The following is a 25,750-nucleotide window of genomic DNA, read 5'->3' on the forward strand; positions in this document are numbered from 1 at the left end:
CCCCCCCAGCCAGCGCCGCAGCCGCGGGACGGGATTTGCAGGGCACAGGAAGGGGCTGGAGCAGCCGGGAGGAAGGAGGCAGGAATCCGGGAGAACAAAGCCCCGAGAGCATCAGACCCTGGGCGAGCAGCTGCTGCTCCCCCCGGGGTCCGTGCTGGGGGGAGGGAATCCCCCCATTAACCCCTCCCTGCCCGGCCGGGGGGCGCTTTCTCCAGCTGGGGCCAGCCCGGAGCCAGAGACGGCAGGTAATTGACAGAGACCGTGGGAAAGTGACCGAGGGAAAGTGAGACCCTCTGCCCAAGGGGACCTGGGGGCATTAAATCTCCCCCCCCCCCCGCCCCGAATCTGCTCCCTTGCGGCTAATGAAGTTGTGGGGCAGGATCTGCTCCTGGTGGGGAAAGAGGTCCCCTAGTTCTCAAATATCAATTTAACATCTCAAAATTGGGGAGGAGGGTTCCCCCCCCTCCCCCCCCTCCCCCTTCTCAATGCTCATTGACCTGGCTTAGGTGGGAAACTCTTGCCCTGAGTCATTCCCCAAATGAGAAGGGGCTTAGTGGGCGCAGCTTTGCGGCTGGCTCTGGGGTGGAGACGAGGGGGCTGTTCTCTGCCAGCAACAGGGCATGGAAGGGGCACAGGAGGGAAAGGGAGGAGCAAGTGTCCCCCCCCCCTCCATGTGCCTAGCCCCAGGTGACCCAGTCACAGCTGCTGTAGTCTCAACTCCCCCCCCCACCCCGCCAGCTGCCAGTCACCTGTTGCCACCCCATCCCTGCCCTCAGGTAGCCCTTCCTGCTCCAACCCCTCTGGCTGCCCTCTTAAAGCGGCTTTTCAAAGGGCACCTTGCTGCCCATATGGGGGTGGGGGTGGGAATCCAGGACCGTTTACTGAACATTCATCTAGAAATCCCTTCAAAGGAGCCCACTTCCCCCCCGCCCCCTTCTTTAATCTGGATATAAAATCCCCTCCGATTTTGGTGGTTTTCCCTCTCGCGTCATCAGCATTTTATCAAAAACCTCACAGGCTCCAACGAGAGACGGCTGAATTGGAATTCATTTGCAAACTGGATCCAGTTAACTTAGGCTTGAATAGAGACTGGGAGTGGATGGGTCATTACACAAAGTAAAACTATTTCCCCATGTTTATTCCCCCACCTCCCCCCGGCCGCTGTTCCTCCGAGGTGCTTGTCAACTGCTGGAAATGGCCCACCTTGATTATCACTAGAAAAGGTTTTTTTCTCTCCTGCTGGTAATTGCTCACCTTACCTGATCACTCTGGTTACAGTGTGTAGGGTAACCCCCACTGTTTCATGTTCTCTGTGTATATAAAATCTCCCCACTGTATTTTCCACGGCTTGCATCCGATGAAGTGGGCTGCAGCTCACGAAAGCTTAGGCTCGAATAAATTTGTTCGTCTCTAAGGTGCCACAAGTGTTCCTTTTCTGTCGCCCTGAGACAGTTTCCGGATGCAGGGGGTTAAATTGTCCCCTGATCAACTTGCTTCTCATTGGAGAATCATTTAAAAGGGTCGATGAAAGAGACTGGCCCCATATGTCATAGGCATTAAAGCCAGGGGCTGCCCCTCTTGGAAGGGGGATCAGTGTCTCCCAGCTGCTAACCAGACCGGGGGCTGCATCCTCTGCTTTTCCCCAGATGGCACAAGCCGAGGAGTTTGCTCCTCAGTGGGCTGCCCTGGGTGTAACTGGGTCCTTGCGGCCCCATCCAGTGCCCGAGCATCTCCAAGCTACCCTCACGTTCTCCTCACCATTTTCACCAGAGGTACCCCCACCCGCCAGGTGATGAACGGTCTCCCCTCGGGGGTTCCTTCCCCCAGCACCGAGATGCAGCCACTTCTGGGGTGGTTGCCTGGTGGCCATTCTTGGCCAGTGACGGGACATGGAAATTTCTTAAATATTTTTTGGTTCCTCCAGGCCTTCCATTCTCCTGTTAAAGACGCTCTCTCTGCCTGTATGAACGGCCTGCAAGGGGTGAGGATAACTTTCTATCCACTTACAAAGTCTGATATGAAATCACCACCGTTTTTGCTTCTCTTCCCCCTTCAAAACTGTAGGAACGCCAGGTGTTTCTCCTGGTGGCGTAGGTACTCCCCACTCCCTGAGTGACAGTCGCTGTGGTGACAGGGTGCTCAACTCACCCCTGGGGGTTTGCGAAATGTTTCAGGGGGTTCTCGGGGAGGGGGGGAAATCCCTAATGTCGGACAGAGCTGTCCCGAGGGACCCCGGGCAGCACGGGACCGACAGCCCAGAGCCCCTGGACTTCCAAGAGCTGAGCAGATCAAAGCAAGCATCTCTATCACACTGAGGACATTTAAACTTCAAAACTTTATAAGAAATAGAAAGGAAGGTGGATTTTTTTGCTGTTTTTAAAATTCAATAGGCAGCTCGTATGGTTTTTAAAATTATGACAAAGAACAAGTTTAAGCTTCGTTGTAAGGCGCGTTGTTTGCCTGGACCGCTCAAGACCTGAATGCTTGTGTAGGGGAACTCTTTGCGTTGGCTTCTTGAAGCCCTTCAGGCTGGTTCACATCCGATGCTCCTGGAGGAAACCAAGGAGCCTCCTCTTACAACAGGCATATTCAAAGTGATACAAGCTGCCACCGTGAGATCTGGGAAGAGTGTTGCCCTTTTCAGAATGTAATAAAATACTGTAATGATGAAAAATAATAAATAGTGTGTAATAAGAATGTCGTAGAAACAAAGTTTATGTTTCCAAGATCACGGCTTTTAGCATTTATACTCGGGTAAAGGAGAAAATCCCGGGAAATATTCATTTTTAGGAGGGGGTTTGCGAGGCTTGACATTTTGGTGAAAGGGGTTCACAGGTTGTTTAACGACTGCTCTAAGCTGTGGCCCGTTGAGTTAATTAGCCCCCCCCCCGCAGTCTCCAATAACCTACATAAATTGGTGGGGTGTAGACGAACCTTCAGACACGTGTTAATCCAGAGTTACTGCGAGGAAGGACAAAGAGTGACTCCAGATTAACACGGGATAAATGAGATCAGCACCTGTCCCTGTGGGGAGGTGTTGTCATTAGCTGCCCGCACCACGGAGCTCCGGTTGTAGCTAAAGGAGGGAAGGCGGCTCAGACCCTCTGCCCCTCTCTGCTCAGGATATGGGGGTTCAGCTTGCTGGTCAGACCCTGCAGCCTCCACTGTGATCTGGGAGACCAGGCTGAGCAGCTGCTGCTCCCCCAGTGGGATTGGTGCCGAGGAGAGACCTTCATTAAAGCCCCCTCTGCGCCAGCCAAGGTGAGGACATTCTCCAGCCCCGTTGCTCCTAACTCCTGAACCAGAGAGACCTCAGGGAAAGTCCTGGGTCTGCCCCAACGGCCTCTCGTCTCTCCTCCCATTAGCGATTGCGGGAGCCGATCCAGCCACGGGAGAGCAGACAACTCCAAAACGGGACTTTCCCGGCCAGAGGGAGCGCGATGGGGAAAGAGGAGGGAGACTGAAGGGGGGCAGTGGGAGAAATAAGTGGGGAGAGCGGTTGGCCGACTGGCCTGCCCACACACACTTCTTACAGCCTCCCTGGGCAGATCCGCCTTCTGTGAACAAGGTGAGGAGCAGAGAGAGGGGAAAAGCCAGTCCCTGGTTCTCCCTGTCCCCCGCTGCTGGGGGGGGGGGTGCACTGCCCTGGGGACAGTGTCAGGGGAAATAGTCCCTAATTTGTGGAAGAGGAAACAGGACCCCTGGACTCGGTAGGGAAAACGGACCAGGCTGCCCATGCTGGAGCCTGACCCGACTCACCAGCAGCTGCTGTGAGATATGAAGGGGGCACCCAGCAGTGAGGCTTAGGGGAGATTCCCCCTCCCCTCATATCCAGCTGCTGACAGTGGAATTCGTACCAGGGGGCTTTCCGTGGACTCTGCTGGGGCCTCTAGCCACTGTAGGAGGCTAGTGGGTTTGCCCCTGTTTCTCTGCTGGGAGAGACCAGGGGCTCTCTCTTTCTCCCCACGCCTGATCTCCGCAGGGTGGGAGTGGGGCTTTGTTCACCGGGAGCCTCCCGGAGCTTCCACTTGATTGGCTCCTCTGCCCCACGAATGGTGGGGCTGTGAGTGGGGCAGCAGGTCCTGAGGGTTGGACTCTTGCTCTTTCAGGGGCCGGTGACCTTCGAGGAGGTGGCTGTGTATTTCACCAGGGAAGAGTGGGCCCTGCTGGACCCCGCTCAGAGACGTCATGCAGGAGAACTACGAGAATGTGACCTCGCTGGGTAAGGATTCCCGTCCCCTCGGTTCTTGGAAGGGGAAGTGCAGAGTTAAGGTTCACGTCACCCCCATCATGTAACCTTAACTCTGCCCTGTTTCAGCAACGTGCCACTGTCACACGCTCGAGCGCTCTGCCCTCTCCTGTTGCAGAACGCTGCGGGGAACAGAGCCCGGGAACAGTACAGGGCAAAGTCGAACATCTTCTCTTTGCTAAGGCAAAACGTAGGCTTAGGTGCAAGGGTCGTGAATAGAAACTTCCTACCCCTGGCCTGTAATCTACCGCACACAGGCTGTCCCAGACTTGCAAAATGGTACGGAGCCCGTCAGCCTCAGGTGAGTCGTTGCCGTCACTTATCCCTCGAGACCACCAAGCCCGTATGCCACCACACTGCTGACGATCCCCCTGGCCAGAACTCCCCCTGGTGACACAACCTACAACCCTGAAATGGGGCAGACTCAGTCCCTCAAGTTTCATGTGCGCGTCCCTTCATGTCACAGTCACAGCTCCGCCAAGCTGCTCCAACTGATCCCTCCCCCATCTGATTACAGCTGACCCAGTGCACGCAGCTGGAGGGCATGCCGATAAATGCTGGGATTCCCGTCTGTAGAGCACAAGACAGATGGTGACATGTTCTCTTAGTCCGTCCTCATATTTATGACAGATTCTTGGAATTTAAAGCCTGAAGGGATGAGGTCATATAGTCTGGTCTCCTGGGTAACACAGGCCTTCGAATTTTGTCCAGTTACGGCAGCATTCAGCTGAATACCTTGTGTCGGACTGTCAAGGTTCCTCCCCCACCCTGAACTCTAGGGTACAGATGTGGGGACCTGCATGAAAACCTCCTAAGCTTACTTTTACCAGCTTAGGTTAAAACTTCCCCAAGGTACAAATTAATTTTATCCTTTGTCCTTGGAATATCCACTGCCACCACCAAACTCTAACTGGGTTTACTGGGAAACGTAGTTTGGACACGTCTTTCCCCCCAAAATCCTCCCAACCCTTGCACCCCACTTCCTGGGAAAGGTTTGGTAAAAATCCTCACCAATTTGCATAGATGACCACAGACCCAAACCCTTCGATCTGAGAACAATGAAAAAGCATTCAGTTTTCTTACAAGAAGACTTTTAATAGAAATAGAAGTAAAATCAGGATGGTAGATACCTTACAGGGTAATTAGATTCAAAACATAGAGAATCCCTCTAGGCAAAACCTTAAGTTACAAAAAAGACACACAGACAGAAATAGTTATTCTATTCAGCACAGTTCTTTTCTCAGCCATTTAAAGAAATCATAATCTAACACATACCTAGCTAGATTACTTACTAAAAGTTCTAAGACTCCATTCCTGGTCTATCCCCGGCAAAAGCATCACACAGACAGACCCAGACCCTTTGTTTCTCTCCCTCCTCCCAGCTTTTGAAAGTATCTTGTCTCCTCATTGGTCATTTTGGTCAGGTGCCAGCAAGGTTGCCTTTAGCTTCTTAACCCTTTACAGGTGAGAGGATTTTTCCTCTGGCCAGGACGGATTTTAAAGGGGTTTACCCTTCCCTTTATATTTATGACACGGACTAAATCGTCCTGAAGATTTCAATAGCTGGAGAATCCATCTCTTCTTCCCTGGTAGTTTGTTAACCTTTGCACCGCCCTTACTGAACTCTTCTGAGTAGCTCTTGCCAGCTGCAGTGCTAGTGGGTGGGGGCAGAGTTAAGGTTGCATGGAAGAGGTGTTGTGTACTTTTCATCTCCTGGTTTTCGTTCAGCCACCGTCCACACGCGGGACCCCAGTTGTTGGTGGGTGGGATCGAACCGGGAACCTCTGGAGCTTAGTGCATGAGCTGAAAGCCAACTGGCTGTTAGCTAAGGCTGTAGAGGAAATTCCTTAATCTCCCTCTTTAAGTGGTCTCGGCGCCACTACGTGGGCGTGTGGGTTACAGTAGCATTCGGCAACCTTAACTCTGCATTAATGCAGGTATGGGCATTTAGGGTTTTTAATGGACTTGCCCCTGTTAACTGTGTCTATACGAGAGATCGGCCGGCATACCTGCATCGGTTAGGGGTGTGGGTCTGCATGTGGGTTTCAGAGAACTTTAAAGTATTGCTTTTAATCTGGAAATTTCGAAGTTAGGGCAAAACGTCAAGAAGAAACTCCTGCATATCACATATTGTCTGGAAGTTGACAGTGGTATGGCTCAGACTCTACAGCATACTCCCTTGAGCAAGCCAATCTTTGTGACAGTGGATTGCCGGAAACCTCTGGCTATTAACAGAGCCTTAATCTCGCCGCACTTCATGGGCGTGTCCGTCCTTTTGATGCCTCACGTTTCCTCGTCAGTCTGAAAGTTCAATCTGTACAGTTACAAACTCTTTCAACGCTGCTATCCCGAAGAATTTCAAGACAATCTGAGTAAGCATCTGGATTTGAGAGTTGTTAGAATATTTGACTTTTAAACAGAAAGTAATGCTGAACGTAAATAACTATAGCTAGGCTAGGCAGAATTCGATTTTTATTTTATTTTTATACTTTTGATGGATAATATCCATGTTTGTTTTTAAGCTGCTTTCCCCCCCGATTTTTATCAATGTAATGTTTCACAGTTGCTCAAAACGGTGGGTTTTAAGCGTTTTTGGTGTGTGCCGTTTTTATCATAAGAACAGCCTTACCGGTCAGACCCATGGCCCATCTAGCCCAGTATCCTGTCTGCCAACTGTGGCCTGTATCAGAGCTTGAGAGGGAGTGTACAGGACAGTTGGAGTGATCGACACATCTTCCCCTCCTGGCTTCTGCCAGTCAGAAGTTTAGGGTTGCTTCCTGCATGGGGTTGTATCGCTGACCATCTTGTGGAATAGCCATTGATGGACCTATCCTCCATGAACTTGTCTAGTTCTTTTTTTAAAGCCAGTTATACTTTTGGCCAACTCAACATCCTACAACAACGAGCTCCACAGGTTAATTGTGTAGGGGGGGAAAGAATACTTTTGTTTGTATTAAACCTGCTTCCTATTCATTTCATCAGGTGACCTCTGGTTTTGGTATTGCAGGAAAGGGTAAATAACACTTAGACTCATAGGACTGGAAGGGACCTCAAGAGCTCATCGAGGCCCGTCCCCTGCACTCATGGCAGGACTAGGTATTATCTAGACTGGCCCTGACAGGTGTTTGTCTAACCTGCTCTTAAAAATCCCCAGTGATGGGGCTTCCCTGTTCACTTTCTCCACACCATTCATGGTTGCATAGACCTCTATCATATCCCCCCTTAGTCACCTCTCTTCTTTAAGGGTAGGCATTATTTTTGCACACACTACAGTGATGGAGAAGTGGTATCTTAGTTGAAAGAATTCTTCCATAGACCCAGCAGTGTCTACACTGGGGCTTAGGTCAGCTTAATTACGTTGCGCGGGGTGTGATATTTTCACAGGCTTCAGTGACGTCCTTAAGCTGGCCTTAAATTTGTGTAGACCAGCCCTAAACCAAACAGCTCAGAAATATATATTTTAGTTTCCCCTCCTACAGAAGCTTTTCTATGCCCTTGATCATCTTTGTTGCCCTTTTCTGAACCTTTCCCAGTTCCAAGATCTCTCTTTTGAGATGGGGTGACCCCATCTGCGTGCAGTATTCAAGATGTGGGCATGCCATGGATTTATAGAGAGGCAATATGATGTTTTCTGTCTTATTATCTATCCCTTTCCGAACGGTTCCCAATGTTCTGTTCGGTTTTTTGACGGCCACTGCACATGGAGTGGATGATTTCAGAGAACTAGCCACCATGACTCCAAGATCTCCTTCTTGGGTGGTAACTGCTAACTTAGACCCCATCACTGTATATGTAGAGCTGGGATTATTGTTTTCAACGTGCATCACCTGGCACTTACCAATTTTGAATTTCATCTGCCATTTTGTTGCCCAGTCACCCAGGTTTGTGAGATCCCTTTGTAACTCTTTGCTGTCTGCTTTGGGTCATTTTGTATCTGCCACCTCACTGTGTACCCCTTTTCCCAGATCATTTATGGATATGTTGAACAGCTCGTGCAGATCCTTGGGGAACCCCACCGTTTAACTCTCCCCATTGTGAAATCTATTTATTTCTACCCTTTGATTTTCTGTCTTTTAACCAGTTACCAATCCACAAGAGGACCTTCCCTCTTATCCCATGGCTGCTTACTTTGCTTAAGAGCCTTTGGTAAGGGACCTTGTCAAAGGCTTTCTGAAAGTCCAAGTGCATTATATTCTCTGGATCATCCTTATTCACATGCTTGTTGACACCCTCAAAGAGTTCTAATAGATTGGTGAGGCCTGATTTCCCATCACAAAAGCAGAATTCGCTCTTCCCCAACAAATCGTGTTTATCTCTGCGTCTGATCATTCTGTTCTTTACTGCCATTGTTACCAATTTGCCCAGAAGGGAAGTGAAGCTCACCAGCCTGTAATTCTCAGGGTCGCTCCTGGGATACTTTTTAAAACTTGGGGTGACATCAGGAAGGTTAAAAATCGGTCACAGATTCCATGACTTTCCGTGAGTTCTGGAACAGCAGCCATTCGGGTGTGTGGGAGGCAGTCAGGGGGGATGACTTACCTCGGGGTGGGGGTTTGACATGTTTACCGCCCGTGACCTGTCCATGACTATTAAAAATACCCGCGACTAGAACGTAGCCTTAAACATTAGCGATCTTCCAATAGTCCGGAACAGAGGCTTGCTTCAGTGATAGATTACAGACCATGGTTAGTAGTTCTGCAATTTCACCTTTGAGTTCCTCCTGAACCCTTGGGCGAATACCCTCTGGTCCTGGTGACTTAGTACTGTTAAATGTATCAGTTTATTCGAAAGCCTCTTCTGTTTACACGTCAGTGTGGAACAGGACTTCAGATCTCTCACCCCAAAACGACCCCCCCCACCACCAGAGCTATTTCTCCCACATCCATCATTTAGCTTCTCCAAAATGGCCTTGTCTTCCTTGAGTGCTCCATTTTAGACCGTGGTGTTCTAGTCAAATTGGTCTCAGGATATTAGAGAGACGCGGTGGGTGAGGTGGTATTTTGGTTGTTGGACCAATATCTGTTGGTGAGAGACACCAGCTTTCAAGCTTAAACGGAGCTCTTCAACGCCTTGGTTGTCTTGTGTCTCCACTGGCTATCTGGCAGGCCTTCTGCTTCCAGTATACTTAAAAATAAATCTGTTCGTTTTTGCATCTTTAGCAAGTGGCTTCTCAAATTCCCTTCTTGCCCTGCATCAGCGTATCAGAGTTTGTGCGTGTTCCTATTCACCTCACCAGCATTTAACGTCCAGATTTTACAGCATACCTTGAATGGCCTCCGTAGCTCTGTTGTTTAGCTATAGTGGCCTTGTTTTGGTCCTCTTACTGTAGAGGTTCTCAAGTTTTTTGTTTGTTTGTTTTGTTTTTGCTGGGACCAGCTCCGAAAATACTTCGTGCTGTGATGATCGTCCCCCCTCCCTTCCATGCCACCCTGACTTCTGCACGGCTGCTGGTGGCGATGCTGCCTTCAGAGCTGGGTGCCCGGCCAGCAGTCATTGCTCTCCGGCTGCCCAGCTTTGAAGGCAGTGCAGAAATATGGGTGGCCATACCATCACCCCCCTTTTGGGTCAGGAACCCCCAGTTTGAGACACTCTCTTGCCTTTTCCAATTTGGGTTATACAGTTAGTCTGAACCCATACTGGGGCAGTTTTCGATGTTCCCCGTACTGCTTTCAGGCGTTTAACCCTTGTGACCGCTCTTTTAAATTTCCGTCTCATTTTGGTGTAGTCCCCCTTTTTAAAGCTAAAGGTTACCACGGTATTGTCCCCCCCCCCCCTTACAAAGACGTTAAATTTAATTACATTATGGTCACACTTACTGGGCTGTGCGGACCGAATCCCGTGTCCACTGAGGACGAAATCAAGAATCGCCTCTCCCCGGGTGGGTTCCAGAATCAGCTGCTCCAAGAAGAAGCTATGAATGGTATCTAAAAGTTTCACCTCTGCTCACCCCCTGAGGTGACATTTACCCAGTCAACATGAGGGTAGTTCACATCAGTATTATTTGTTCTTTCTGGTTTTGTAGACTCTGTAAACTTCTGCAGCGTTTCACAGTCCTGATCTGGTGGGTGGTGTTATATCCCTACTGCTGTATTCTTTTTATTCAAGCTCGGAATTTCTATCCATAGATATTCTACGGTGCAGCTTGTTTCATCTAATTTTTTATTTTATTTTATTTGACTCTCTGCTTTCTTTACCAGATGGTGCCACTCCCCAACCAGTATGACCTACTTTGTCGTTCCTTTATATTTTGTAACCTGGTATTAGAATAGAATATCAGGGTTGGAAGGGACCCCAGGAGGTATCGAGTCCAACCCCCTGCTCAAAGCAGGACCGATCCCCAATTAAATCATCCCAGCCAGGGCTTTGTCAAGCCTGACCTTAAAAACTTCTAAGGAAGGAGATTCCACCACCTCCCTAGGTAATGCATTCCAGTGTTTCACCACCCTCCTAGTGAAAAAGTTTTTCCTAATATCCAACCTAAATCTCCCCCACTCTCCTTGTTCTGTCATCTGCTACCACTGAGAACAATCTAGAGCCATCCTCTTTGGAACCCCCTTTCAGGTAGTTGAAAGCAGCTATCAAATCCCCCCTCATTCTTCTCTTCCGCAGACTAAACATCCCCAGTTCCCTCAGCCTCTCCTCATAACTCATGTGTTCCAGTCCCCTCATCATTTTTGTTGCCCTCCATTGGACTCTTTCCAATTTTTCCACATCCTTCTTGTAGTGTGGGGCCCAAAACTGGACACAGTACTCCAGATGAGGCCTCACCAGTGTCGAATAGAGGGGAACGATCACGTCCCTCGATCTGCTCGCTGTGCCCCTACTTATACATCCCAAAATGCCATTGGCCTTCTTGGCAACAAGGGCACACTGTTGACTCAGATCCAGCTTCTCGTCCACTGTCACCCCTAGGTCCTTTTCCGCGAAACTGCTGCCGAGCCATTCGGTCCCTAGTCTGTAGCGGTGCATGGGATTCTTCCGTCCTAAGTGCAGGGCTCTGCACTTGTCCTTGTTACCTCATCAGATTTCTTTTGGCCGCAATCCTCCAATTTATCTAGGTCCCTCTGTATCCTATCCCTGCCCTCCAGCATATCTACCTCTCCTCCCAGTTTAGTGTCATCTGCAAACTTGCTGAGGGTGCAATCCACACCATCCTCCAGATCATTAATGAATATATTGAACAAAACATTGTATTACCATGTCCCACTGATTAGTCTCTCTCCACCAAGTTTCCATGATGCCTATTCTATCAATACCCTCATGGCATGTCAGGCACTCCGTTTCAACCATTGTATTATTTCGACTTCTTGTATTTGTATACCAGTCTTTCTAAATTTTGTCTGTGCTTTCCTTCATGTGTTCTATTTAAATGGGATTCTGTTTCATTTGACTGTTCCTCACTACCTCCTATCTGGACTTCTTTCCTGTCTTCTTTACTGAGATATAGACATCCCCCTTTAATTAAACTCATCCCTAAGAGATGTCTTTGTCTGAACCATGTGCGCCTCCACATCTCTTGGCTTTCCCTCACCCCATAATTGTAAAAAAAACAAAAAACAAAAAACAAAAAACAAACAAACAAAAAACCCTCTACTATCTTCTCTGAATTTTGTGTGGCAGCAATCTGGTTCCGTTCTGGTTTCGTTGGAGTTCTTCCCCAGTTGCTAATAAACTGAAATCCCTCCTCCCTACACCGTCGTCTCACCCACACATCAAGAGCTTTCAGTTCTGCTCTCTTACCAGCCCTGCGCATGGAACAGAGGAACCATTTCAGAGAATACTGCCATGGAGGTCCCGGACTTTAAATGATTTTAAATGGTTCCCTAGGGAGGTGGTGGAATCTCCTTCCTTAGAGGTTTTTAAGGCTTGACGAAGCCCTGGCTGGGATGATTTAGTTGGGGATTGGTCCTGCTTTGAGCAGGGGGTTGGACTAGATACCTCCTGAGGTCCCTTCCAACCCTGATCTTTTATGATTTAAATGTTCACAGTTTCAGGAAATTATGCACGGGAGGGGAGAGGCCAGACAATTATTTTATGACCCCAGATGTCGACGTTGAAAAAGTGAACGCTTTATAACGGTTAAAACACAAGTCGTCAACGTCACACGTCAAAATATACCAAGTAAGTCACCTGACATCCAACCCTAATAAGTTCTCAAGCAGTATTTTTCTTATTTTGCCTATCTGGAAATATAGATGGTTATTGATAGAAATATTTTCCCATCCGTATGTGAATGTACGGTGCGGTCAGTGTTCATCAGCATGTACTGGTAAAAATTTCATCTTTCCAAGCCAAACTATAACAGAACTGCTCATCTGCTATAACAACTCCCCAAGTGCATGGAGGGTGTGACAGTCAGGTGGGGCCATCCACTGACAGGAGACCGTGTGAGGTTCCTCTCCAGGAGTCCTTGGGAGAAGGGAGGGCAGGGAGCAGTGGGAGGGAAGAAGATGATGGGGAGCTGGTGCTCGTGGGGTGCCACAAAAGAGGGAGAGGTCTTAAGCACCAAGGACTCTTAAGCAAAGAAAGCTGTCGTGGGATAAGAGGTAAGGGGCTCTCCTGGACTGATAGGAAACAAAGGGTAGGAATAAATGGTCAGTTCTCAGAACGGAGAGAGGTAAATAGTGTTCACCCCTCCGAGTTGAGTCTATCCCTTCAGGAAGTCACAAGGGGCACTCGAGGCTCAAAGACTGACTTGGGTGTCATACAGCACCCAGTGAGATATTTGGGGAAATAACTACGTTGAACTAAAATAATCACCACCACCTGTGAGATAAACCACCACGACCTAAGAGTTAATAACCTGTGCATACCGAGAGAGATCTGTTTCTTTATTTAGAGGGTTATAGTTAAGTACACTCAGTAGTAAGTTTTATAGTGTGTGTGTACCTTTTTATTATATATATTCATCTATTTAACGTTACTGTAGAATCAAGTTCCATTTATTCTAGTTTAAATAAAATCCCCATGGTATTGTTTTGGACAACAAGTTGTCCTATCTCAGCTACCCTTAAATAATCTTTTACCCCAGTGTAACACGCCCCTACCAGAAACATTCCACCGCCACCGCCGTGCTGAAACGTTACTAAGTCTTGGCAGCAGGGTTGGAGAGGGGGTGACCTTTGGATGTATTTTAAATTACAACCCAATAACCTACTCTGAGAGATCCGTTCACACTGACATGCCTAGTTTAAATGCCTGTTCGTCATGGACTTCAAAGCACAAATTTTGGGAGTGTGTATAATTTCACATGCTGCATTATCATCATAGAAGATGAGGCTTGGAAGGGACCTCAGGAGGTATCTAGTCCAACCCCCTGCTCAAAGCAGGACCAACCCCAACTAAATCATCCCAGCCAGGACTTTGTCAAGCCTGACCTTAAAAACTTCTAAGGAAGGAGATTCCACCACCTCCCTAGGGAACCCATTCCAGTGCGTCACCACCCTCCTCGTGAAAAAGTTTTTCCTGATATCCAACCTAAATCTCCCCCACTGCAATTGGAGACCATTACTCCTTGTTCTGTCATCCGCTACCACTGAGAACAGTCTAGATCCATCCTCTTTGGAACCCCTTTCAGGGAGTTGAAAGCAGCTATCAAATCCCTCCTCACTCTTCTCTTCCGCAGACTAAACAATCCCAGTTCCCTCAGCCTCTCCTCGTAAGTCATGTGTTCCAGTCCCCTCATCATTTTTGTTGCCCTCCGCTGGACTCTCTCCAATTTTTCCACATCCTTCTTGTCGTGTGGGGCCCAAAACTGGACACAGTACTCCAGATGAGGCCTCACCAATGTCGAATAGAGGGAAACGATCACGTCCCCTACTAATGCATCCCAGTATGCCATTGGCCTTAGAATCATAGAATCATAGAATCTCAGGGTTGGAAGGGACCCCTGAAGGTCATCTAGTCCAACCCCCTGCTCGAAGCAGGACCAATTCCCAGTTAAATCATCCCAGCCAGGGCTTTGTCAAGCCTGACCTTAAAAACCTCTAAGGAAGGAGATTCTACCACCTCCCTAGGTAACGCATTCCAGTGTTTCACCACCCTCTTAGTGAAAAAGTTTTTCCTAATATCCAATCTAAACCTCCCCCACTGCAACTTGAGACCATTACTCCTCGTTCTGTCATCTGCTACCATTGAGAACAGTCTAGAGCCATCTTCTTTGGAACCCCCTTTCAGGGAGTTGAAAGCAGCTATCAAATCCCCCCTCATTCTTCTCTTCTGCAGGCTAAACAATCCCAGCTCCCTCAGCCTCTCCTCATAACTCATGTGTTCCAGACCCCTAATCATTTTTGTTGCCCTTCGCTGGACTCTCTCCAATTTATCCACATCCTTCTTGTAGTGTGGGGCCCAAAACTGGACACAGTACTCCAGATGAGGCCTCACCAATGTCGAATAGAGGGGGACGATCACGTCCCTCGATCTGCTCGCTATGCCCCTACTTATACATCCCAAAATGCCATTGGCCTTCTTGGCAACAAGGGCACACTGCTGACTCAGATCCAGCTTCTCGTCCACTGTCACCCCTAGGTCCTTTTCCGCAGAACTGCTGCCTAGCCATTCGGTCCCTAGTCTGTAGCGGTGCATTGGGTTCTTCCATCCTAAGTGCAGGACTCCGCACTTGTCCTTGTTGAACCTCATCAGATTTCTCTTGGCCCAATCCTCCAATTTGTCTAGGTCCTTCTGTATCCTATCCCTCCCCTCCAGCGTATCTACCACTCCTCCCAGTTTAGCATCATCCGCAAATTTGCTGAGAGTGCAATCCACACCATCCTCCAGATCATTTATGAAGATATTGAACAAAACCGGCCCCAGGACTGACCCTTGGGGCACTCCACTTGCTACCGGCTGCCAACTAGACATGGAGCCATTGATCACTACCCGTTGAGCCCAACAATCTAGCCAGCTTTCTACCCACCTTATAGTGCATTCATCCAGCCCATACTTTCTTAACTTGCTGACAAGAATACTGTGGGAGACCGTGTCAAAATCTTTGCTAAAGTCAAGAAACAATACATCCACTGCTTTCCCTTCATCCACAGAACCAGTAATCTCATCATAAAAGGCGATTAGATTAGTCAGGCACGACCTTCCCTTGGTGAATCCATGCTGGCTGCTCCTGATCACTTTCCTCTCATGCAAGTGCATCAGGATTGATTCTTTAAGGACCTGCTCCATGATTTTTCCAGGGACAGAGGTGAGGCTGACTGGCCTGTAGTTCCCAGGATCCTCCTTCTTCCCTTTTCCCTCCAACCTTCTTGGCAACAAGGGCACACTGCTGACTCGTATCCAGCTTCTCGTCCACTGTCACCCCCAGGCCCCTTTCTGCAGAACTGCCGCTTAGTTTGCAATAGTGTGTGTTCGTCGTGGGGTGGTCATTTTCAAATGATATCCCAGTATACGCCTTGTGGGGTATCATTTGAAAATGAACACCGCATATTATTGCACTAATATCATTGCATTAAAAGACACGGGTGCTTAGCGTCACCCTCTCCCCTTTTTCCACTCCTGTTTCTGAGGTTTCTCTCTCTGTCCCAGCAGGTGATGGGACGGTGAGTGAGAATGAGGAGCAGGAAAATGCTGAGCACGGGGAATCACACGTGGCGTTATCACAAAGATCTAAAGGGGATGTGTCCAGGAGCTGGAAGCAGGGAAAAGGTTGTGAGAGTCAGCACAGGCCAGAGTGGGAGCGGGGAAATGAGCCAAGGGAGAAAGTGGGTCATTGTCACGAGGACCTCAAGGAAACCACAGCCCAGCAGAGCATCCCCACAAGTGAGAGAGAGCCCACGTGCCCTGAGTGGGGAGAAAACATCAGTAGCCATTCGGATCTTCTTCAGCCGGAGAGAATCCGCGCGGGAGAGCCACCCTATGAATGCGGTGAATGTGGGAAAACCTTCCATCGGAACTCGCACCTTATTCGGCATCAGAGAATCCACACAGGAAACCGACCGTTTAAGTGCTTGGAATGTGGGAAAAGCTTCAGCGTGAGCTCCAACCTGGTCGCACATCAGACCATCCACACAGGAAATCGACCCTTTTCGTGCTCTGAGTGTGGGAAGAGCTTCAATCGACACTCAAACCTTATTACGCACTGGAGAATTCACATGGGAAATAAGCCCTTTACGTGCTCAGAATGCGGGAAAAGTTTCACGGACAGCTCAAACCTTACCAGGCATCAGCGAACCCACACGGGGGAGAGACCCTATGAGTGCTGTGAGTGCGGGAAAAGCTTCACGGACAGCTCCGATCTTATCAGGCATCAGCGAACCCACACGGGAGAGAGACCCTATGAATGCCGCGAGTGCGGGAAAAGCTTTAGTCGGAGCTCAACCCTTATTCGACATCAGAGGATCCACACGGGAGAGACGCCCTATAAGTGCTGCGAATGCGGGAAAAACTTCAGCGTGAGCTCAAACCTTATCACACATTGGAGAATTCACACGGGACATAGACCCTTTGCGTGTTCCGACTGCGGGAAAAGTTTCACTGACCGTTCCAACCTTACTCAGCATCAGAGAATACACATGGGAGAGACCCCCTATAGATGCTCTGAGTGTGGGAAAAGCTTCACTCAGAGCTCGGCTCTTATTGCACATCAGAGGATCCACACAGGAGAGCGACCCTATGAATGCTGTGAGTGCGGGAAACACTTCAGCGTGAGCTCTGCCCTTGTTGCGCATCAGAGACTCCACACGGGGGAGAGGCCCTATAAATGCTCCGAGTGCGGGAAAAGCTTCAGTGTGAGCTCAACCCTTATCATACATCAGAGAATCCACACGGGGGAAAGACCCTATCGATGCTCGGAGTGTGGGAGAAGCTTTAATCAGAGCTCACACCTGGTTAGACATCAGAGTCTCCACAAGGGAGAGCAACACCACAAAAAGCTTGTCTAAGGCTGTCAAAAAAAAAAAAGTTTTTGAATGCTTTTCTAATTCCCACATCGTGACCTTTAAGGCTCTTTGCGGTGTTTGCCTCACTGTGGTCCCGCAACTCCCCCCACCCCAGATGAGTAGCACACTGTTGATTTTCGCAGCTTGCTCTTCTTTGGTCCTTTCTATCCGCTCCTTTGTCCTGAGTCATGAGAATGTAGGTCCCTCCTACCGGGAATGTCCATCAGCCCCAGGTAGGGGAGATGGGATGCCATCACCTTGCTACACTGAGGTAAAATCTACCTTGTCTCCTCTGGGATTTTCCCAGGGGTTAGCTAGCTTGAGGTAGCGATCCTCATGTAAAAAGACAAGTATATTTGCAGTACTGCCCTCTCACAGGTATAATGGTCAGGGTTAACGAACACATTGCCCCTTGACCTGTCCTAATCTACACCCCTTTTCTAGTCTAGACAAAACTCTGAGCACCACATTTCTACTTTTTACTCCCATTAGCCGGGTGATTGGCGGAGTCACTGAGTTCCCCCTTTGGTGAGAGATTGTCTCGCTCCTGGCTGTTCTGGGTTGTATTAAACAGAAGCTATAGTTCCTACCATTTTTCTCATTTAAAAATATACTTAAATATAACGAACATCTGGAGCAGGGATGGGATTAAAGTGTCCTTTCAGCCACCATTGTCACCAGAAGGCCATAGGGTGAGCTTGATGGATTCCCTCCTTTTCCATCACCGTTCAACCCCCCCTCAACCCAGCAGAGTTAGCGTCTGTGGGAGCCGCAATGGAGCTTACCCTCTCCCCATTTTATCCTTCCGCCTCCCAAAGTGCCACATGATCCAGTCTTCTCAGCTCTCCGTGCTTAGGAATCACAACTGGATCTTAAATCAGACTCACTAGGGCTGGAGATGAACGTGTCAGAGGCCTGGAGGGGGAGTTGAGAGGATCACAAAACCACTCCGTGATGGTTCAGTGTTTTCATCCCTTTCTCCATCTATTGGCAAAGCTTTTCCTGGGCTTTTTGCTGCTGAGCTGGGATTGTTTCCAGATGAGAAGACTGGATGTTCTAGCATCATCGAAACGGGGAAAACCTTTTGTAAATAACTTGACTCAATAATAATGAAGTGGGGCGGACTGAAGCAGGTTTGAATGGGTGAGAGGAGAATGCAGTGCAGGAATCTGTTCTTCTGTTCTGGAGTTCACAGAGGTAACCTGCTTTGGAATTTCATTTTATGTGAAACTGAAAATGTCTGTGATGTGGATTTTTCTCTCCTGCCTGAAGCCCATTCAGTCACGTAACTGTATGTTAGTTTTGGTTGCCAGGATGTAGCTCAGATTTGGGGACCTTGAGACAAAGAACCATGTACTAAAATTGTCGTTTCTTACTTTATTTTTGCTTTTCCCCTGCTCCTTCATGATGACATGGAAGAAGCTCAAGTGCAATTCAGTCCATGGTTCAAGATAATTGAGTAACATGGTTGTCATTAATGCCAATCAGCGTGAGTTTATGGAAAATAGATCCTGTCAAACAAACTTGTCCTGCTTTGAGCAGGGGGTTGGACTAGATGACCTCCTGAGGGCCCTTCCAACCCTGATCTTCTATGATTCTATGAAACTTGGTATCTTTTTTGTTGAGGTTACAAGTTTGATTGATGAAGATAATAGTATTAATATAAACTACTTAACTTCTATAGGGCATTTGACTTGATACCACAAGGTATTTTGATTAAAAAACTAGAATGCTATAAAATGAACATGGCATTGTAATGAGACTGGTTCTGGTGGGACCCCACTGAGAGTGACAGTTCAAGACACATTGCTTCAAGCAGGGCAGTCACAGCCCAAGGCTAGGGTTTCTGTGTATACCAAGGCAAACCCAACCAGCCAGACAGAGAAGACTTCGATTTTACCCCACTGCCTAACCACAAATCACACTAGCAATTCCCTTAGACACTCCAGTTTCCCCATATCTCCACCAGGGCCACTCGTCATGGGGACAAATGGTTATGAAAACCAATATCCCAGTAAAAGAAAAAAGGTTCCCTCGATCCCAAAGGACCAAGCCCCAGACCCAGGTCAATATACAAATCAGATCTTACCCACAAATCACGCTGTGGCCAATCCTTTAGAATCTAAAATGTAAAGGTTCATTCATAAAAGGAAAAGGTAGAGATGAGAGCCAGAATTGGTTACATGGACTCAATTCCATCCAGTCATGGCCAAGTTCTTGTAGCAGTGGTGGAATAAACTGCAGGTTCAAATCCAGTCTCTGGAGAACATCCCCAGCTGGGATGGGTCTTTCAGTCCTTTGTTTATAGTAAAGTCCCTCCAGAAGCAAGAAGCAGGACTGAAGACAAGGTGGAGATGAGGCATCAGCCTTTTATAGTCTTTTCCAGGTGTAAGAACCCCTCTTTGTTCTTACTGTGGAAAATTCCAGCAAAATGGAGTTTGGAGCCACATGGGCAAGTCCCTGCACACTTTGCTGAGTCACAAGGTGTATCCCTTGCCTTCTCTCAGTTGTATCGCTGATGGTCCTTAATGGGCCATCCAGCAGGCTAGGCCGAGCTGACACCAACTTGTCTGCGGTCTCCCCCAGAAGCACAGCACAAGTTTGAATTACAGACAGTACAGAGCCAATATTCCTAACTTCAACTACAAAAATGATACATGCATCCAGATAGCAGAATCATAACCAGCAAACCATCACCTTTCCATAGACGCTTTAAACGACAACCTTTGTACTGTATTTGCTGCAAATATATAACAGTGGTTGCACCAGTGATCTATACAGGTAGAGATTATGTCAATAATGTCACAGGCACGTATTACATGGATTAAAAACAAGCTAACAGATAGGTCCCAACATGTCATTGTAAAAGGGGAATCGCCATCAGTTGGGTCTGTTTCCAATGGGGCCCAACATGGATGTCTTGTCGGCTGAATGCTGATTAGCATTTTTATCAGTGAGCTGGAAGAAAACAGAGAATCATCACGATGACGTTTGCCGATGACAAAGAATAGGGGGGAGTGGTAAATACTGAAAAGGACAGGTCCCTGATTCAGAGCCATCTGGATTACTGAGTAAACAGGGCCCAAGCAAACAATGTGTGTTTTAATACAGCCACATGTGAATGTAGGCCATACATACAGAATGAGGGACTCTATCCTGGGAAGCAGTGATTCTGGAAGAGATTTGGGGGTCGTGGTGTGATGCCGTGGCCCAAAGAGCTAATGATAGAATCATAGGACTGGAAGGGACCTCGAGAGGTCGTCTAGTCCAGTCCCCTGCACACAAGACAGGACGAAGTATTATCTAGACCATCCCTGACAGGTGTTTGTCCAGACTGCTCTGAAAAATCTCAAAATGACGGAGATTCCACAACCTCCCTCGGCAATTTATTTCGGTGCTTAACTACCCTGACAGTTAGGAAGTTTTTCCTAATGTCCAACCTAAACCGCCTTTCCTGCAATTTAAGTCCATTGCGTCTTGTCCTATCCACAGAGGTTAAGAAGAACAATTTTTCTCCCTCCTCCTTGTAACAACCTTTTATGTACTTGAAAACTGTTATCCTGGCCCCTCTCAATCTTTTCTTTTCCAGACTAAACAAACCCAGTTTTTTCAATCTTCCCTCCTAGGTCATGGTTTCTAGACCTTCAATCGTTTTTGTTGCTCTTCTCTGGACTCTCTCCAGTTTGTCCACATGTTTCCTGAAATGTGACTCCCAGAACTGGACACAATCCTCCAGTTGAGGCCTAATCAGCGTAGAGTAGAGCGGAAGAATTGCTTCTCGTGTCTTGCTTACAACACTCCTGCTAATACATCCCAGAATGATGTTCGCTTTTTTTTTGCAACAGCATTACACTGTTGACTCATATTTAGCTTGTGATCCACTATGACCCCCAGATCCCTTTCTGCAGGACTCCTTCCTAGGCCGTCATTTCCCATTTTGTATGTGTGCAATTGGTTGTTCCTTCCTTCGTGGAGTACTGTGCATTTGTCCTTATTGAATTTCATCCTATTGGCTTCAGACCATTTCTCCAGTTTGTCCAGATCATTTTGAATTTTAATCCGGTCCTCCAAAGCACTTGCAGCCCCTCCCGGCGAGGTATCGTCCGCGAACTTTATAATGTGAATGTGCATTGCATAAATAGGGGACTCTTGAGTAGTAATAGGGTGATTATTTTACTTTTCGTGAAACCACTGCTGGAATACCGTGTCCAATTCTGATGCCCACCATTCAAGAAGGATGTTGATAAATTGGAGAGGAGTCAGAGAAGAGCCATAAGAATGATTAAAGGATTAGAAAACTTGTCTTTCAGTGGTAGAGTCAAGGAGTTCAATCTATTTAGGTGAACAAAGAGACAGTTAAGGGGTGCCTTGATTACAGTCCATAAGTATCTCGTGGGGAACAAATCTTAAAGGTCTCTTGAATCCAGCCGAGGAAGGTCTAACTGGATCCAGGGACTGAGGGTTAAAGCTAAAAAATGAAGAGTGTTAATCGGGTGTATGTTTTTAAATAGTGAGGGTAATTCACCATGGGAACAATTCACCAAGCATTGTGGTGGATTCCCTGGTCTACAGAGGGCCCCTGTCCTTAGGGGTGGATTGGCCCATGGGGGCTTCGTAAGACAGTGTTTGTTCCGAGCTGAAGTGCTAATGAACTTATTATGACGAGGGTGCTCCTACAGATGGGTCATAAAAGACTGCACTTCTCAGAGCCCGTGTGAGAGCTGGGATGAACCCTGGTAAGCGTCTTAGCACGTGTGTAGCTTCTATTGTTTGTGATATGTTTTTTCTCCCATGGTTTTTACCTTAAGAATAAAGTCGGTTTGCTTAGAAGGAACTCTGTGGTAACGTCTATCCATAGCAACCTGTCTGTGCTGGGAATTACAAAGGGAAGTCACTATCCATTCTGAAAATACCCCCATCAGAAGGTAGACAGAGGCATGTCTCCCCCAAAGCCTTTGCTGGACCACTGAAGGAAACGCAGGTCCAGTTGCCCTGAACTGTGACAGATGGATCTTCCATTGCCTGACCATGGGGCTCCATTTGTATGTGGACCGTTCTTGACGGTGTATCCATGCCAGCCTGGATGGGACAATGGTACACCAAGAACCATGACTTCCCCTGTTCCAGAGAAGGAATTAACTTCCTCACACCCAGTAGTTCCCAATGCAAAGTGAGAGGGGAAATGGAGTGATGCATGTTTCTTTAAAAAAATTAAAACATAACGGCCATACTGGGTCAGACCAAAGGTCCAGCTAGCCCAGTGTCCTGTCTTCCGACAGTGACCAATGCCAGGTGCTTCAGCAGGAATGAACAGAACAGGTCATCATCAGATGATCTATCCCCTGTCACCTATTCCCAGCTTCGGGAAAACAGAGGCTAGGGACACCCTCCCTGCCCATCCTGGCTAATAGCCATTGATGGACCGATCCTCCATGAACTTATCTAGTTCTTTTTTGAACCCTGTTATAGTCTTGGACTTCACACCATTCTCTGGCAATGAGTTCCACAGGTTGACTGTGCGTTGTGTGAAGAAATACTTCCTTTCGTTTGCTTTAAACCTGCTGCCTATTAATTTCATTGGGTGACCCCTCGTTCTTGTGTTATGAGATTACAAAAATTCCCACATTCTCCACAGGGAGACATGGTCAAAGTGAAGGACTAGGACAATGAACCCTAAAATCATACAAAAATAGGACTAAAATAAACCTCACAAAGTCAGCTGGTCCATCCTGAGGCAGAATCGAGTATAACATCCCTCACGGGTATTTATTTAAACACCTCCAGTGATTGCTATTCCACAACCTCTCTTGAGGCTTGTCTACACTTACCGGGGGATCGATGCAGTGGTGGTGGATTTAGCGGATCTAGTGAAGTCCCACTAAATCAACCACAGATCACTTTCCCGTCAACTTCTGTACTCCACCAGAATGAGAAGAGTAAGGGGAGTCCACGGGAGAGCATCTCCCAATGACCCAGCGTAGCGTGGACCCTGCGGTAAGTTGATCTAAGCTACGTTGACATGAGTTATGCTATTCATGTAACTCAAATTGCCTAGCTTAGATCGACTTTCCCATGTAGACAAGGCCTTGGTAACCGAGTCCAGTAATTATCTATCCCTATAGTTGGAAAGGCTTTCCTAATATCCATCCTAAACCTCCCTGGCTGCTGATCCAGCCTATTATTGCTTGTACTATCCTGCTGCTCCGTGGCGAACAATTGATCACTGTCCTCTTTATAACAGACCGTAACATATTTGAAGACTGTTATCAGGATCACTTCAGTCGTCTTTTCTTTTGTAGTGAGCCAGCCACGCCCAGTCCCTGTTCAAGCCCAAATTGAGGGTGTTAAATTTGCAAATGAATTGGAGCTCTGCAGTTTCTCTTTGAAGTCTGTTTTTGAAGTTTTTTGTTGAAGGATAGCTACTTTTCAATCTGTAATTGAGTGTCCTGGGCGATTGAAGTGTTCTCCGACTGGCTTTTGTATCTTACCATTCCCGATGTCCGATTTGTGTCCATTTCACCTTTTGCATAGAGACTGTCCGGTTTGGCGAATGTACATGGCAGAGGGGCATTGCTGGCACAGGATGGCATCTATCACATTAGTAGATGTGCAGGTGAATGAGTCCCTGATGGTGTGGCTGATGTGGCTGGGTCCTCTGATGGTGTCACTAGAGTAGATATGGGGACAGAGTAGGCAACGGGGTTTGTTAATTTGGGCTTGAGTAGGGACTGGGAGTGGCTGGCTCACTACAAAAGCAATTTTTCCTCTCTTGGTATTGACACCTCCTAAACAATTATTGGGAGTGGACCACATCCCCCTGACTGAATTGGCCTTCAACATTGGTTCTCCACTTGTAAGGTGACTCCCTTCTCTTCATGTGCCAGTATATTTCATAGAATCATAGACTATCAGGGTTAGAAGAGACCTCAGGAGGTCATCCAGTCCAATCCCCTGCTCAAAGCAGGACCAACCCCATCTAAATCATCCCAGCCATGTATCTGTAATTTTCACTTCATACATCTGAAGAAGTGGGGTTTTTTACCCACAAAAGCTTATGCCCAAATAAATCTGTTAGTCTTTAAGGTGCCACCAGACTCCTTGTTGTTTCTGGGAGACCTAGAAGACTGAACAAATATATTGACACTGGCCTTCGTGGTATAAAAATGATAGCCCCTAAGACCTGGTTGGGAGTAGCCTTCAGCCAAGGGTACTGCCTAGCAATGGGATGGGAGAACTGCCAGACAGCTACTAATCCCAAGGTCTGCAGGAGACAATACAGTCCCCCGGCTGATGGAGCGTGTGGCTCCTCATGGTTCCTGTCCAAAACCTAATCTACATTGCCGTTGAAACCCCCTTCCAGGACAATAATAGTCTCAGGGTCACAGCCAACCATGGCCTGGGCAAGTGTCTGCAGAAAGGACGTGTGGTTTTGTCCCAGCGTGTGTGGGTGTGGGGGGGGCGGGTTTCAAGAAAGCGTCCCCTTCCTATTCCTTCAACTTGACTACTCCTAGGCCTTAAGGTCAGAAAAGACCATCATGACCATCTAGTCCGATTTCCTGCACGTCACAGGCCACAGAACCTCACTCACCCACTCCTGTAATAGACCCCCTAACCACTGGCTGAGTTAGGGAAGTCCTCAAATCAAGGTTTAAAGCAGTGGTTCTCGACCAAGGGTACACGTACCCCTGGGGTACACAGAGGTCTTCCACGAGGGGTCCATCAACTCATCTAGATATTTGTCTAGTTTTACAACGGGTAACACAAAAAGCACTGCCGAAGTCAGGACAAAACTACAATTTCATACAGACAATGACTTGTTTATGCCTCTCGATAGATGACACACTGAAATGTAAGTGCAATATTGATATTCCAATTGATTTATAATGAGCTGGTAAAAATGGAAAGGAAGCAATTTTTCAGTAAGTGCGCGCCGTGACACTTCTGTACGTTGCTGTCTAATTTTGTAAGCAAGTCGTTTTTAAGTGAGGTGAAGCTTGCGGGGGGTACACAAGACAGATCAGACTCCTGGAAGGGGTACAATAGTCTGGAAAGGCTCAGAACCACTGGTTTAAAGACTTCCGAGTTACAGAGAACCCACCGTTTATGCTAGTTTAAACCCGCAAGTGACCTATGCCCCACACTGCAGAGGTAGGTGGAAAAAACCCCAGGGTCTCTGCCAATCTATCCTGGTGGAAAATTCCTTTCCAACCCCAAATAAGGCGATCAAGTAGACTCTGAGCATGTGGGCAAGACCTGCCAGGCAGATACCGGGGAAAGAATTCTCTGTAGTAACTCAGAGCCCTCCCCATCTAATGCCCCGTCTCCGGCCGTTGCGGAGTTTTGCTATGGGCAGTCGCCGATGGGCCACAGGCCATTGTAGGCAGTCTCCTCATCCCATCCCCTCCGTAAATGTATCCAGCGCAGTCTTGAAGCCGGTTCGTTTTTTTGCCCCCCACTGCTCCCCTTGGAAGGCCATGCCAGAACTTCACACCTCTGACTGCTCGGCAGGTGCAGCGAAAGGGGACCCTGCCCCGAGGCGCTTCCATGCCAAACACACCCACCCTGAAACAGAACAGGATTCGTATACTCCGGAGAGTGCTGTAGGGTGACAGCT

At 47.9% G+C, this 25,750-nt stretch overlaps 1 protein-coding gene across 2 annotated transcripts; it reads left to right on the plus strand.

The window, feature by feature from the left end:
• The first annotated feature begins 96 nt into the window (after positions 1–96).
• LOC140904220 (uncharacterized) lies at positions 97–22,310 on the plus strand. 2 transcript variants are annotated; one of them, XM_078850954.1, is made up of 4 exons: positions 97–245; positions 1,925–1,981; positions 4,110–4,222; positions 15,785–22,310. In XM_078850954.1, exons 3-4 carry the CDS (start codon positions 4,189–4,191, stop codon positions 17,137–17,139), a joined length of 1,389 nt encoding a protein of 462 aa, XP_078707080.1. In that variant the 5' UTR covers positions 97–245; positions 1,925–1,981; positions 4,110–4,188; the 3' UTR covers positions 17,140–22,310. The 2 variants fall into 2 exon arrangements, with proteins under 2 accessions (XP_078707080.1, XP_073182746.2); XM_073326645.2 differs by having other exon boundaries at positions 15,788–22,310.
• The last annotated feature ends 3,440 nt before the right edge of the window (positions 22,311–25,750 follow it).

The sequence above is a fragment of the Lepidochelys kempii genome, chromosome 28 (assembly GCF_965140285.1).
Source record: "Lepidochelys kempii isolate rLepKem1 chromosome 28, rLepKem1.hap1, whole genome shotgun sequence".
NCBI classification, from domain to species: Eukaryota; Metazoa; Chordata; order Testudines; family Cheloniidae; genus Lepidochelys; species Lepidochelys kempii.

Excerpts from the sequence above, each read along its gene's own strand:
- LOC140904220 (XM_078850954.1), top strand. The coding sequence starts at position 4,189 with ATGCAGGAGAACTACGAGAATGTGACCTCGCTGG. Across the intron at positions 4,223-15,784 it reads CGAGAATGTGACCTCGCTGG|CAGGTGATGGGACGGTGAGT; the intron begins GTAAGGATTCCC and ends TCTCTGTCCCAG.